This window comes from Hippopotamus amphibius, chromosome 4 (assembly GCF_030028045.1).
Source record: "Hippopotamus amphibius kiboko isolate mHipAmp2 chromosome 4, mHipAmp2.hap2, whole genome shotgun sequence".
Classification (NCBI taxonomy): Eukaryota; Metazoa; Chordata; class Mammalia; order Artiodactyla; family Hippopotamidae; genus Hippopotamus; species Hippopotamus amphibius.
In genome coordinates this window covers 15,971,133-15,983,343 of record NC_080189.1, presented here as the reverse complement: position 1 = coordinate 15,983,343, position 12,211 = coordinate 15,971,133, and the positions used below count along the sequence as shown (strand labels likewise).

Genomic DNA, 12,211 nt, shown 5'->3' with positions numbered 1-12,211 from the left:
ACATGGTATCTTAACACAATGTTAATTGCATGATATTTTGGTATTTTAATATTTTGGTGCAGAAAGAATTTAACAGTAGACAAGCAAATTAAGAATAAGAAGAGACAAAGAATCCTGATGTTCGAAGATTTAAAAAAAAAAAGGTTCCTAGAAATAATATAGTTCAACCTCTTTATTTTATAGTTGACAAAGGTCAACTATAAAATAAGGTCTTTGTCAGAAAGTTCAGTTCCTCCTGGGAAAGCATGGTCATTCCCATGGTTTATCAACCATACAGGAAACAAAGACCAAAATAACCCTGTCTCCTTTTGAAAACATACTTAGTGAAAAATATTCTGGCCAGGAGGAATCAGACCCCATTTACAGTAACTATTTTCAAGGTTCTCTGGGGGTTTTTGTTGTTGTTGTTGTTGAAGATAGACACAAACTATCTTTAAAAGATTTCAAAGCTGTGCTTAAAATCAAATGTCACAAAGATTTGCTTTCTCAGATATGAATAGTGTATACATTGCTGTAGCTGTTTCCAAACTTCACTGTAAATCAGAATCACTTGAGGAGCCTTTTTTTTTTAAAAAAAAAAAATCAAGATAAAGAACAAAAGATGACCACATCCCCAGATCTCTAGGAATGAACCTGGTCATCAGTATATTTTAATCAGCTTTATTGACTTATAATTTTTACAGCACCTTTTAAATATACCTTTCAGTCTTCATACCTTTTCTCCTGATTCACAGAATCCTCCTTTAAGATGAACAAATGTTCAGGGTTTATTTGTGGGGGTAACAAATGTTATGCAATTGTACAAAAGTCACACAACTCTGTTCATATACAAGTCATTAAATTGTACACTTTAAAAAAAAAAGAAAAAGATGAACAAATGTAGTCATTATTTTTAAGACTCAAGAGAAATCAACCCAGATAGTTGTTGCTGTAGAAAACCAAGAAACTTGGGCTTCTGATTCTTAATTTGCAACATCCCTAAAAGTCAACAGAATTTCTGTTCTTTCTAGAATGTCTCCAAAGAAGCGCTTAGTTTTTACAGAGGTCAGAAATAGACTAATAATCTCTGAACTTAAAGTTAGACATGACAAAGTCTTTGATAGTCACTGCAATGATTTAATTCAGTTTAGCATATGTGTATTTCCCAAATTTGAAACCAGCTAGGGCCAGGATCTCAGTTCACTTTTTTCTATTGAGAATATAATTCCATATTGGAGTGTAGCAATTTTACTTTTAAACTTTTCATTAGAGCCAATAGAAGGCCCTGTCCTTTCCTCCTTTGCTTGCCAGGTAAAAGAGATTCTGAGGGTAGAGACCTTTAAAAAAAAAGCCCAAGTTCAATGGGTTTTTCTTCCACTTTTGACTAACCTATGTTCTTGCTTGTGTAATTCCCTTAGAGAAATTCTATAGTCTGCTTTTCTGTAACTTTTCTGAGAGGACGTTGGTACCATTAGTCACTATATCTATTGGTTCCCATGGTAATTTTCAATAGACAAAAGTTGTATGCTTCCTTTTTTTACTGTATATGAAGCATAAATGTTGTCTACCACATGGCATGACTTGGCACAAATTGGTTGCAATCAGGATAAGAATGCCTAAAAGGTGAAATTATGTGCTTGAGTAAATCACGTGATCTGGTAACTTTACTCGATTGCTGGACAGTTGCACCTATTTTATTTGTGAGTATTGAACTTAATAGGCATATACCGTATTACAGGTAATCCACGGTTTTATACCTTTCTGGATACTGAAAGATACATGAACAGAAACCTACATCCCAGAAAATGTAAAACCAGTCCAAGGGTCTTCGAGAGAAGGGGTGGACAGCAGAGACAGGGGTGGCATCAATGGCAGCTGCAGCACTGGGACATGGTTTTTTACTTCAGTGAGAGTGATCCTTTGTACCAAGGGATAAGTTACTATCACTTGTGTTCTTAGAGGTGATGGTTATTCTAATTTGGTAATCTGAAAATGACCATTAAGATATGTTACATGCAGAACTAATTTTGAAACTTTTTTTTTTTCCAGAGTCTTGCAAAAGATCATCGAATGAAACTTATGCAACAGCAACAGGAAGTGGCTGGACTTTCTAAACAGTTGGAACATGTCATGCATTTTTCTAAATGGGCAGTTTCCAGTGGCAGTAGTACAGCATTACTTTATAGCAAGCGACTGGTAAGATAAACTAAGTATGGCATTTAGCATACTATCAAAATACAGAGAGAAACAATGGAGTTATTAGAATGCTTAAAATTTAGAAATGTTCATTACTCTGTACTTAAATGTTTTTTACCTTTTTTCTAATTTTTATCAATCAAAATGTTTTGGTTTTAAAAAATCTTATTTTAAACTGCCATGATTTAGGTTTATCTTCAATTTTAATCTACCATTGTCACTCCTATTTTGTTCTTTCCCAAGTTTTCTCTGTCTTAGTGACAGTTGAACTTAATACTAGCAATAATGATAATAGTAAACATTTCCTGATCACCTGTAGTGTGTCAGGCACTAATTCTAAGCATTTCCATGTAATACTTAAACATTTACATCATGTTTATGGTATTAGGTATACCTATCCATCCCCATTGTATGGGTGATGAAACCAAAGCACAAAGTTAAGTAACATGCCTAAGGCCACTCAGAATTCCAACTTGAGCCCAGAGGCTGTGTTCCTCTTGTCAACACTACATTGTTTACTCTGTCAGCAATATATGGTGCTGGATATTTCAACCCCATTTCCAGAGAAAAGTGGCTCTCACTTGATCAACTATTTTCAGAGTAGTCTAGAACCTTGCTACTGAAAATATGGTCGCTGCATACTAATCACCTGAGGATTCTGGTTCAGTAGATGTGGAGTGGAGCCAGATTCTGTAGTTCTAACAAGCTCCCAGGTGATGCTAATGCTGCTGGTCTACAGACCATGCCTTTAGTAGCAAGGATCTAGAAGACATTTAGCCGTGGAAGTCAAACCATATAAGCATCCTTAAAATTCCTGCTTTACTCTTATTTTATTAAAGATTCCATAGAGATTTATACTTTGAAATCAAATTATGACATCCAAATCTATTTTCTGTTCACTCTTTCTTTTGTGGAAGAAATTTTCTGTGACCATTTTGAAATAAGGAAATGCTCTTCAAGATAAACTTTTGTAAACTAGGTTCAAATATTGAGTGACTTATTAGAAAACTGATTTGTAACTGTTTCTAAAATGATTCCTAATCATGAATTGTATTCAACTTTTAAGATTTTTTTTCTTTCATAATTATTAATGATGTGGTCTCTCAATCTTGAGTCTTTTTTTCTTTTTCTTCCTTTTTACTGCTTCACTGGTCTAAGTGAAAAACAACTTCTATACAGTACATACCTTCTCTGTTACTTATATTTTCCTATAAGTCAAACAAAACAGGGATAAAAGGAGAAAGTGAGAGAATTGTCTTTGTTCAACTAGACCCATAATGAATATTTTTATTTGTATGTGTGTAAGAAAGCATATTATTCACACAATCAGATAGTCATTCAATCTCCTTATCAGGTTAAGAATTTGTTTCTCTAATTTTATTCTATGATTTTGTTTGTGATTATAATGTGAAGAAAACAGTAAAAATAGATGGGATTACTTAATCTGCACAATGATCTCTTGAAATAGAAAAGAGGGAGATTGTTCTCTATATTATACACAGGAGGAAATAGACACAGTGAAGCGTAAAGAACCAGTATTATCAGCCTCCTGATTGAATAAATTGTGTTTTTTAATTTTTTAAAGCCAGTGGCACCCAAGTGGGCCTTGCTGCATCACTAGCAGCGGATAGAGGTAGTAAAGTAAGTTACCTATAATGAACTCAGAGCTAAAGCTTGTGATTACTTCTGAACATTTAGAAGGATTTTTAACCTTGGGAATTTAAAAGTCACTGTATTATGCAATGCTTTTATGCTTCGTAAACATAGCCATGTTTACGCAGATTTGGGGGTTTTGTTTTTTTTGGTTTTTTTTAATATTTGGCTACATTGGGTCTTAGTTGTGGCACATAGGATTTTTCATTGTGGCATGCAGGCTCTAGAGCATGCTGGCTTAGTTGCCCGTGGCATGTGGGATCTTAGTCCCCCGACCAGGGATCAAACCTGCATCCCCTGCATTGGAAAGCAGATTCTTTTTTTCTTTTTTTTTTTTCCTTTTTAAAAAAATTTATTTATTTATTTTATTGGCTGTGTTGGGTCTTCATTGCTGCACACGGGCTTTCTCTAGTTGATGCAAGCGGGCTACTCTTCATTGTGGTGAGCTTGCTCCTCATTGTAGTGGCTTCTCTTGTTGTGGAACACAGGCTCTAGGCACGTGGGCTTCAGTAGTTGTGGCACATGGGCTCAATAGTTGTGGCTCACGGGCTTAGTTGGTCCACAGCATGTGGAATCTTCCCAGAGCGGGGCTCGAACCCCTGTACCCTGCATTGGCAGGCGGGTTCTTAACCACTGCGCCACCTAGCAAGTCCCTGGAAGGCAGATTCTTAACCACTGGACCACCAGGGAAGTCCCACTCAAGTTATTTTTTAAATGATGGCTTTTATATGCTTAAAAATTAAAAAGAAACACCTTGCTGGCTGAAATTTCTAGTTTAGCTTGCAATTCTTAGTTCATTTTTTTGCCATAGGAATTATAGTCAGGAAAAGATCAGACGCATTGGAATAGCAGAGTCCTTTCAGAAGTCCAGTTTTAAGTATACTTTTGAACATTTTTACAGTATTTCCTTAGGATTCTTCTGCCATCTGTTAAACATTGAGTTTATCCTTATATTATTTAGAAGGAAGTCAAGAAATATTGACAGAAGAGACTAGGAGAGTAAAACACAGTTATTCTTTTTGTTAGCAGTAGATATTTTCTATAATACTAGTGATTAGAAAACTGATAATCCAGCTCAGTCTTCCATGACCAAGACTGGGTTGGATTATCCTCTTCTGTGTTTACAAAGCCCTTAGGCATATATCCATCATACTGTTACTGATTTTTATCTATTATTACATTTGCATATATTTCATTAGACTTTTTACTTCTTAAGAGTAGAAATTTTCTGTTATGCAGTGCTTGATATATAGGAACGCAATGAAAGATTGATGGTAAATAAATAAGGTACCAGATAACACCTCCTATCAGAAACTATAAATAAGTATAGACAGAACTTTGTTATATTTTACAGGATTGGAAACTCAGATACTAAATTTCTTTATTTTAACTTCAGTGGAAAGGAGAGAGCATACAGTATTGATATCTCAAAAGCTGTTTTGACATCTTTCTTATTTTTTTTTTTTAATTTGTCTTACTTTTGAACAGTAGCTAAGTTTTCAGTGTGAAACCTGAGTTTAAGTTCAGATACATCTGAAGGAATGAACAAGTATATTTAATTAACCTTTATTTATCTTTTACAGTAGCCAGGGTTTATGACTCCTCAGAATTCTCAAACATGCATCAGGAGTTTCGATAAGTATAATGGTTTACATCTGAGATGTGTAATATAATTTGATGAGAGGTTTTATATCTTTACATTGAAACTAAAATACAGCAGAAAAAAATGTTACTTAAGATAAGGAGCAGAGTTTGGCCAAATTTGATATTACTTTTAGACCATACCACAACTTAATTAGCAGATAGATACTAGCTATCTGAGTTATAAATTCTGTGATTTTTAGCTTTTCATCAGCAAAAGAAGGAATTTATAGCAGAGTACTCCAAGGGGAAAAAAAGTGAAAGTGTGTCCAAGCGATTTACCTCATAGTTCTTCTAATTAAAGCTGATTTCCTTCTAAGGAAGTACTTACATTTCAGACTTAATTTTTTTTTTTTGGCACAAAAGCTTTATTCTTCAATTTCCACACTAAAACCATAATATATTTAAAGTGCTAAGTTATTGTAGTGTGTCTAAAGGAGAGGAAAAAAATTTTTTTAATAAAAAAAGATCAAGCAGCTCCCCTTCCTGACATGGAGGCATTAGCGTGGTGACTGTGAGGCCACAGGGTAGTGAAGAGGGTTTGGGGACCACATACAGGCACCAGACCCCTAGCCAGAGGTATAAGGTGTGAGTGGGGAGCACAGTGGTAGTAAGCAGAGTGTCATTTGGATTTTGGTTACATTATAAGCAAATAAGTAAATGGACTGAGCAAGTAAGGAAATATATTGAGGGTAATGGCAGCCAAGTTTTTTTTGCTATTAGAGAAAATATTTAGAAAGAAAAAAACATTAATAAGGCTATAAAGATCCCTAAGGTATGTTGGATTGGACTTGGAGGTGTAACTATGAGCTCAGAGTTTTATACATATACACAAAGAGATCTAGAAATAGTTATAAATTATGTGTAAGTATGTATCTGTATGTGTATATATGTTTGCGTTCTAGTCCCAGTAGCAGTGAGCCCAGTGTCCTTCCAGATGTTGGTTTCTAAATATCAAACAAAGTGAGGGAAAGTACAAGTCATACCCAGAATATCTTGAACTAGTGAAATGATGGGGCCATGTCAAAAGGACTAGGATCCAGCCTAAGGGGGCTCCCCTGGGCACACACACAAATTTGAGGCTCAAACTAAATAAACATAATAATGGATTATAACATTGGATTAAGTAGGAATAAATGAGTCCACGAACACAGAAATAAGTAAATGACAAGGGAAGCATTTATGTCAGAATGTAAATTAAATAAGTATAGGAAGAATAGTGAACATAAAAGATGCACCTGTCTGCAAAATACTAATCAGTTACAAAGGAGGAGAGTGGTGAATTTACAGTAGAGAAACTGGGCAGCAGAACTGCCAGGTGATGAAGATTAGTATCAGCAGTGGTTGGACAGGTTGACATCCTGAGCTTCCCGATATGACACACTGAGAAGTGTGCATTATCATTTGTGTGGTTTTCCTGACAAGAAAGCTTAACCTAGTCTGGAGGAAATATACTCAAACCCAGGTTGCAAGTCATCCTACAGAATATAAGGCCTGAAATTTTTAAAGCCATCAAGGACGTGAATGACAAGGGAAAGACTGAAGAGACATGGCAACTAAATGCAACCCATATTCCTTGGTAGCATCCCGGAAAGAGACACTGTTCAGACAGTTGACATTTGAATGAGGTCTCTGGATTGGATGGTAGTGTTGCGACAAACTTGCTTTCTGAATTTGGAGTTTGCTGCTTATGCTAGAGAATGTTTGTTTTAGGATATACTCACTGGAGTGTTTAGGGGAAACAGCCTATGTCTGCAGCTTGCTATCAAAAGGTTCATAAAAAGACTAGTAATAATAGTGTATGTGCACAGGAGCAGCTGGGTGGGCGCTGAAACAAATGGCTTAATATATTAACAGTTGGGAAATCCAGGTGAAGCGTTCTTTTTGCTTTATTACAGTTTTAAAATTACTTAAATTATTAAATTGTAGAAAATGATAAAGCATGAGGACTTTACAAAGGAAAGTTTTTTGCATAATTCTTTTGATTAGCATATTATGAGCATGTTTCATACTGAGAATTATTAGAAGATGGAACACAATTAAAGGTACAAAAATCTAGGGGAAAAAACATGTTGAGTGCTCTTTGTGAAACACTGTGCCGTGTATTCTACTTAGTCCTAAAATAAATACATGTTTTTTAGACAGAATTTATTATGGCTGTTTGAGATAATTTAGCAATTGAATGAAGCAGACATTTATTCAACAATTATTTATTGAATACCTGTTATATATCAGGCAGCATTCTAAGTACTAAGGGAACAGAAAACAAAAAAATCTCTGCCCTCAAGAAGTTGCATTTTATTGAAGAGAGATAAACTATTTCAAAATAAGTAAAATATATAGACTATTGCATGGTATTGAGTGCTCTAGAAAAAAGTAAATTAAGGGAAGAGTCTGGGAACACTGGGGTAAGATTGTGATTTTAGATATGGAATTCTATCTAAAGAGGGTGAGGGACTTCCCTGGGGGTCCAGTGGTTAAGACTTCACCTTCCAGTGCAGGGGGTGCAGGTTTGATCCCTGGTCAGGGAGCTAAGATTCCACATGCCTCACAGCCAAAAAACCAAAACATAAAACCGAAGCAATATTGTAACAAATTCAATAAAGACTTTAAAAATGGTCAACATCAAAAAAAATCTTTAAAAATAAATAAATAAATAAATAAGGTGATATTTGAGCAAACACCTGAAGAAAGTGGGGAAGCAAGCCATGCAGATACTCGGGGAGAATATTCAGGTAGAGCACAAGTACAAACAGCAGGTACAAAGACTGAGGTGAGAGTTATTTGTGATGTGGACAGCATGTAGGCCTAAGAGGCTGGACACAGTGAATGAGCAGACAGTGGGATGAGTAAGGTCAGAAGTACTGGAAAGCCAAATAGCACAAGCCTTGTAGTTCATTATGAGGACTTTGGTTACTAATCTAAGTGAGATGGGAAACCTTTGGAGGGACTTAAGGAGAGGAATGACAGAATATGATTTATATTTTAACACAAACACTCTCGCTGCTGAGAAAAAAAACTAGGTGGTTGAAGGCAAGGTAGAAATAAAGGAGACCAGTTATAACCTTACTGTAATGAGGTGGCTTTTCCAGAGTAGTAACAGTAGAGTTGGTAATGTTAATGGGAGAATTAGTAGGATTATCCATATCTTTTAATGATAGAGCCAACAGGATTTGCTGACAGGTGGAATGTAAGGCATGAGGAAAAGAAAGGACCCAAGGACTAAGCAGTAGGAAAAATAGCGTTGCCAGTAATTGAGATGGGAAAGATAATAGGACAAGTAGACTTGAGGAGAAGGATCCAAGAGTTTCCCTTCCAGACATACTAAATTTGAGGTGCCCGTTAGAGAACCAGGTGGAGATATTGAGCAAGCTGTTGGAAGTGCAAGTTCAAAGAGGGATCCAGGCTTGAGATATAAATTTAAGAGTCAGATAAATAATGAGACTGCATGAGATCACTAGAAGTATGTGGGTGTAGGGAAAAAAGAGAGGAGTTTACAAGACTGAGCCCTGGGGAATTCCTGGTATGGGAGAGGAAGGAAGAACCAACAATGGAGACTGAGATGATACTTTGGGACTCAAACCTATTCTCATCGGCCTTAAAAGGTAGCAGCTGGTGAAATAAGGGGACAACCATGAGACCATAGTTTGCTAGAAGCTAAGTGAAGAACATGCTTCCCTGAGGGCCAAGTGCCCACCGCATGAAAAGTACTAAGCCTGAATGGAGTGGTTTCTGAGAAGAATGGAAGGAGGGAATGGGTCTTTTAAAGAGTTTTGCCATAAAAGAGAGTAGAAAAATGGGAGTTTTGCCAGAAATGAGAGCAGTTGATGGTGGGAGAAAAGGAGCCAAGAGTTTCATTTTTAGCTGGGAAAAGTTAAACATGTTTATGTGTTAATGGGACTGATCCAGTAAAATGGGAAGCTTGATGATACAGGAGAGGGGAGAAAATTGCTGAGCGGTGTCTTTGAGTCGGCAAGAGATGTTGGGCACTATTGCATGAGTGCAAGAATCGGCTTTAGCTAGAAGCGTGGCCAGTGAATCCATTGTGATAGAAGGGAACAGTAATACTGGTAGGTGGAAGTTTGTGGAAGGTCCCTGATTGTTCCTGTTTTTTCAGTGAATGGTAATCAGGACCATCAGCTGAGATGGAGAATGGGGGCAGCGATGGTGGAGATTTGCAAAGAGAAAGGAGGTGTGAAATAGTCATTTAGGAGAGTAGGGACATGAAGGACCAGAGGCACGTCCTATGATTGCCTGTCAACCTTGGGGGCCTACCTGAAGTAAACAGGCTGTGTTTGAAGTTTGGTCAGTCCTTTTTTCAGCCCAATTATAGTCAGTCAAAAGTTAGATTTAACCAGTGTTGTTTTTTGGTTGTTATTGGGGGAAAAAGGTTCAGGAGAGGAAAGGGAGTATGTAGTATGTGTAATTTGACATGTGAGAGAAAGGTGTTGAGGGTATATGCAAGGATATGATTATGAGGATTAACTGCGATTTAAGCTGGATAAGAAGAAATTGAGGGATAGGGTAAGAGTATTGGTAAGATGAGATCAAAGGACGGAAAATTTTAAGAGCAAAGGTTTATAGTACCTTTAGCATTTGTAGGATTATTGGTATCTGGGCACTGGAGGGAATAACCTGGAAAGAAAGAGAGAGAGAGAGTTGGGGAAGAGGGGGTTGATGACCCAACATTCACAGCATAGGAGCAAGGAGAGCCTTCCCACGGTAGGCCTAGCTATGGCTATACTTATGTTTGCTGAGCAGAGAATAATTTGTATTTTCTCTAATTCATTAGTCCCCTAATCTCAACTCTGAATCCTTCTTTGAAAGAGTAAGTAAAATAAATAATAGAGCAGAATTTGTGGAAAATTTTTTATTTTACAGATATTTGGTTGGTGCTTCTGTGAAGTTTTAGTAATTCAGAAAACTAACTTTAACCAATCACTTTTAGGTAGTTTTCAGTTTTGTGTTCAACAGTATAGCTAACTGAGTTGTGCCTCAAAACTTCTAACATGTTTTGGAAGGAAAACTGCATTGTAGTCTACTTTTTATAACTTATATATATGATTGCTTATTTTGTCTTGGCACACATATGATATAGAGACCATTTTTTGTGTATTTATTGGGAACTTAATAAATTATTTGCCTAATAAAGATTTTTTTTCCATTTTATTTATTTATTTATTATACTTTTTTGGGGTACACCAAGTTCAATCATCTGTTTTTATACACATATCCCCGTATTCCCTCCCTCCCTCGACTCCCCCCCCACCCTTCCCGTCCCAGTCCTCTAAGGCATCATCCATCCTCAAGTTGATCTCCCTTTGTTATACAGCAACTTCCCACTGGCTATATATTTTACAGTTGGTAGTATATATATGTCTATGCTACTCTCTCACTTCCTAATAAAGATTTAGATGTTAGTTGTCTCTCTGTTTCTTCTAGATTACATACCGGTTACGGCACCTCCTTCGAGCAAGGTGTGATGCTTCCCCAGTGACCAACAATACCATCCAGTTTCACTGTGATCCTAGTTTCTGGGCTCAAAATATTATCAATTTAGGTAGGCCATTATGTACATTTTCTCAAAGTGCCATTTGTTTCTGGAACTCTTAATGATTATGAGATTATTGAAAGCGTATTCCCTTCCACCCCCAAAGTGTTTTTATTATCTTGTTTTAAAGGCATGAAATTTTCGCTAGTATTTCATTAGTGTGTGTATGTATGTGACACATGCATGAATATAAACACACATGTAAATATGTGAATGATATGGAACATCATTTATATTGACTCACAGGGTATCAAGATTTCTGGATTTAGGAGTTTTTTGGTTTCTTTCTTTCCCGTAGAATCTTGCTTGTACTGTTAATTACATATTTATCAGAATAGTTGATAAAACTCTGGACTTGTGACTGTCATTAATATAGGATTTTTTATATTTAGAATATTTTCTGTTAAAACAGTACTTCTCATACAATTATTAACTTACTCTTGAGACCCAGTCATTAGGCACCTAATGGTTTTATTTGCTTTATCTTGCTAGGGAAGATGTCTCATTTTTTTCTTTTGCCTTTTATGTAATAACTATATAATTTTTAACCTCCTAATTGAAGTGAAATATGCATGCAAATAAGTGCCCAAATTTTAAGTACTAGAGCCCACCGAGTTATGACAAAGGGAGGCTATCAGTTGGTATCATTTGGTAACATCACATATCCTTGCAGGCAGTACTTGTTACATTATGTGCTAGTAGAAAAAGTCATCAGTTTTTGCCTCCTTTCTTAATTTCTCATAGGGAAACTATAGAAACAGAAATTTAAGAACTCCGTATACATTCTTCATCAGCCAACAGTGTTCCCTTTGATGACAGTTTTTGGGCTTATTGACTTTGTTTCAGAATCATGAAAGATGGTTGCTCTCTTATTCCCTAAGCTAGATTCTGGGTAAGAAAGGAAGAAATGGCTGGAAAGAGAGCCAGTGCTCTCAGAACACACCAGGAAAAGAAGAAATAGGCTTACACAAATCTCATCCATACATGGGAAGAACAGAAAGAATGGTAATAGGGTGACCCTTTGAAGGAAACGTGATAAGTTGACTACTGCAGCTCAGTCTGGAAGCACATATTTATTGATTGATACACAGCAAGCAACTGGAATCATACACACTCTTACCTATGTAACTAAAAAGAAGCATCTTAACACAAAGCGTGTATATAAGTAACTCTCTCTTACCCTTCCCCGCC

General features: G+C 36.3%; 1 protein-coding gene across 3 annotated transcripts in view; it reads left to right on the top strand.

Moving 5' to 3' along the window:
• Positions 1 to 12,211, top strand: part of TRIM24 (tripartite motif containing 24) — a 101,379-nt gene that overhangs the window by 60,728 nt on the left and 28,440 nt on the right. For 2 of the 3 annotated variants that reach the window (XM_057732129.1, XM_057732128.1), the window contains exons 7-8: positions 2,029 to 2,175; positions 10,912 to 11,029. In XM_057732129.1, coding sequence (XP_057588112.1) covers positions 2,029 to 2,175; positions 10,912 to 11,029 — 265 coding nt within the window. The remainder of the gene's footprint in view (positions 1 to 2,028; positions 2,176 to 10,911; positions 11,030 to 12,211) is intronic. The other variant, XM_057732130.1, reaches the window with a different exon arrangement.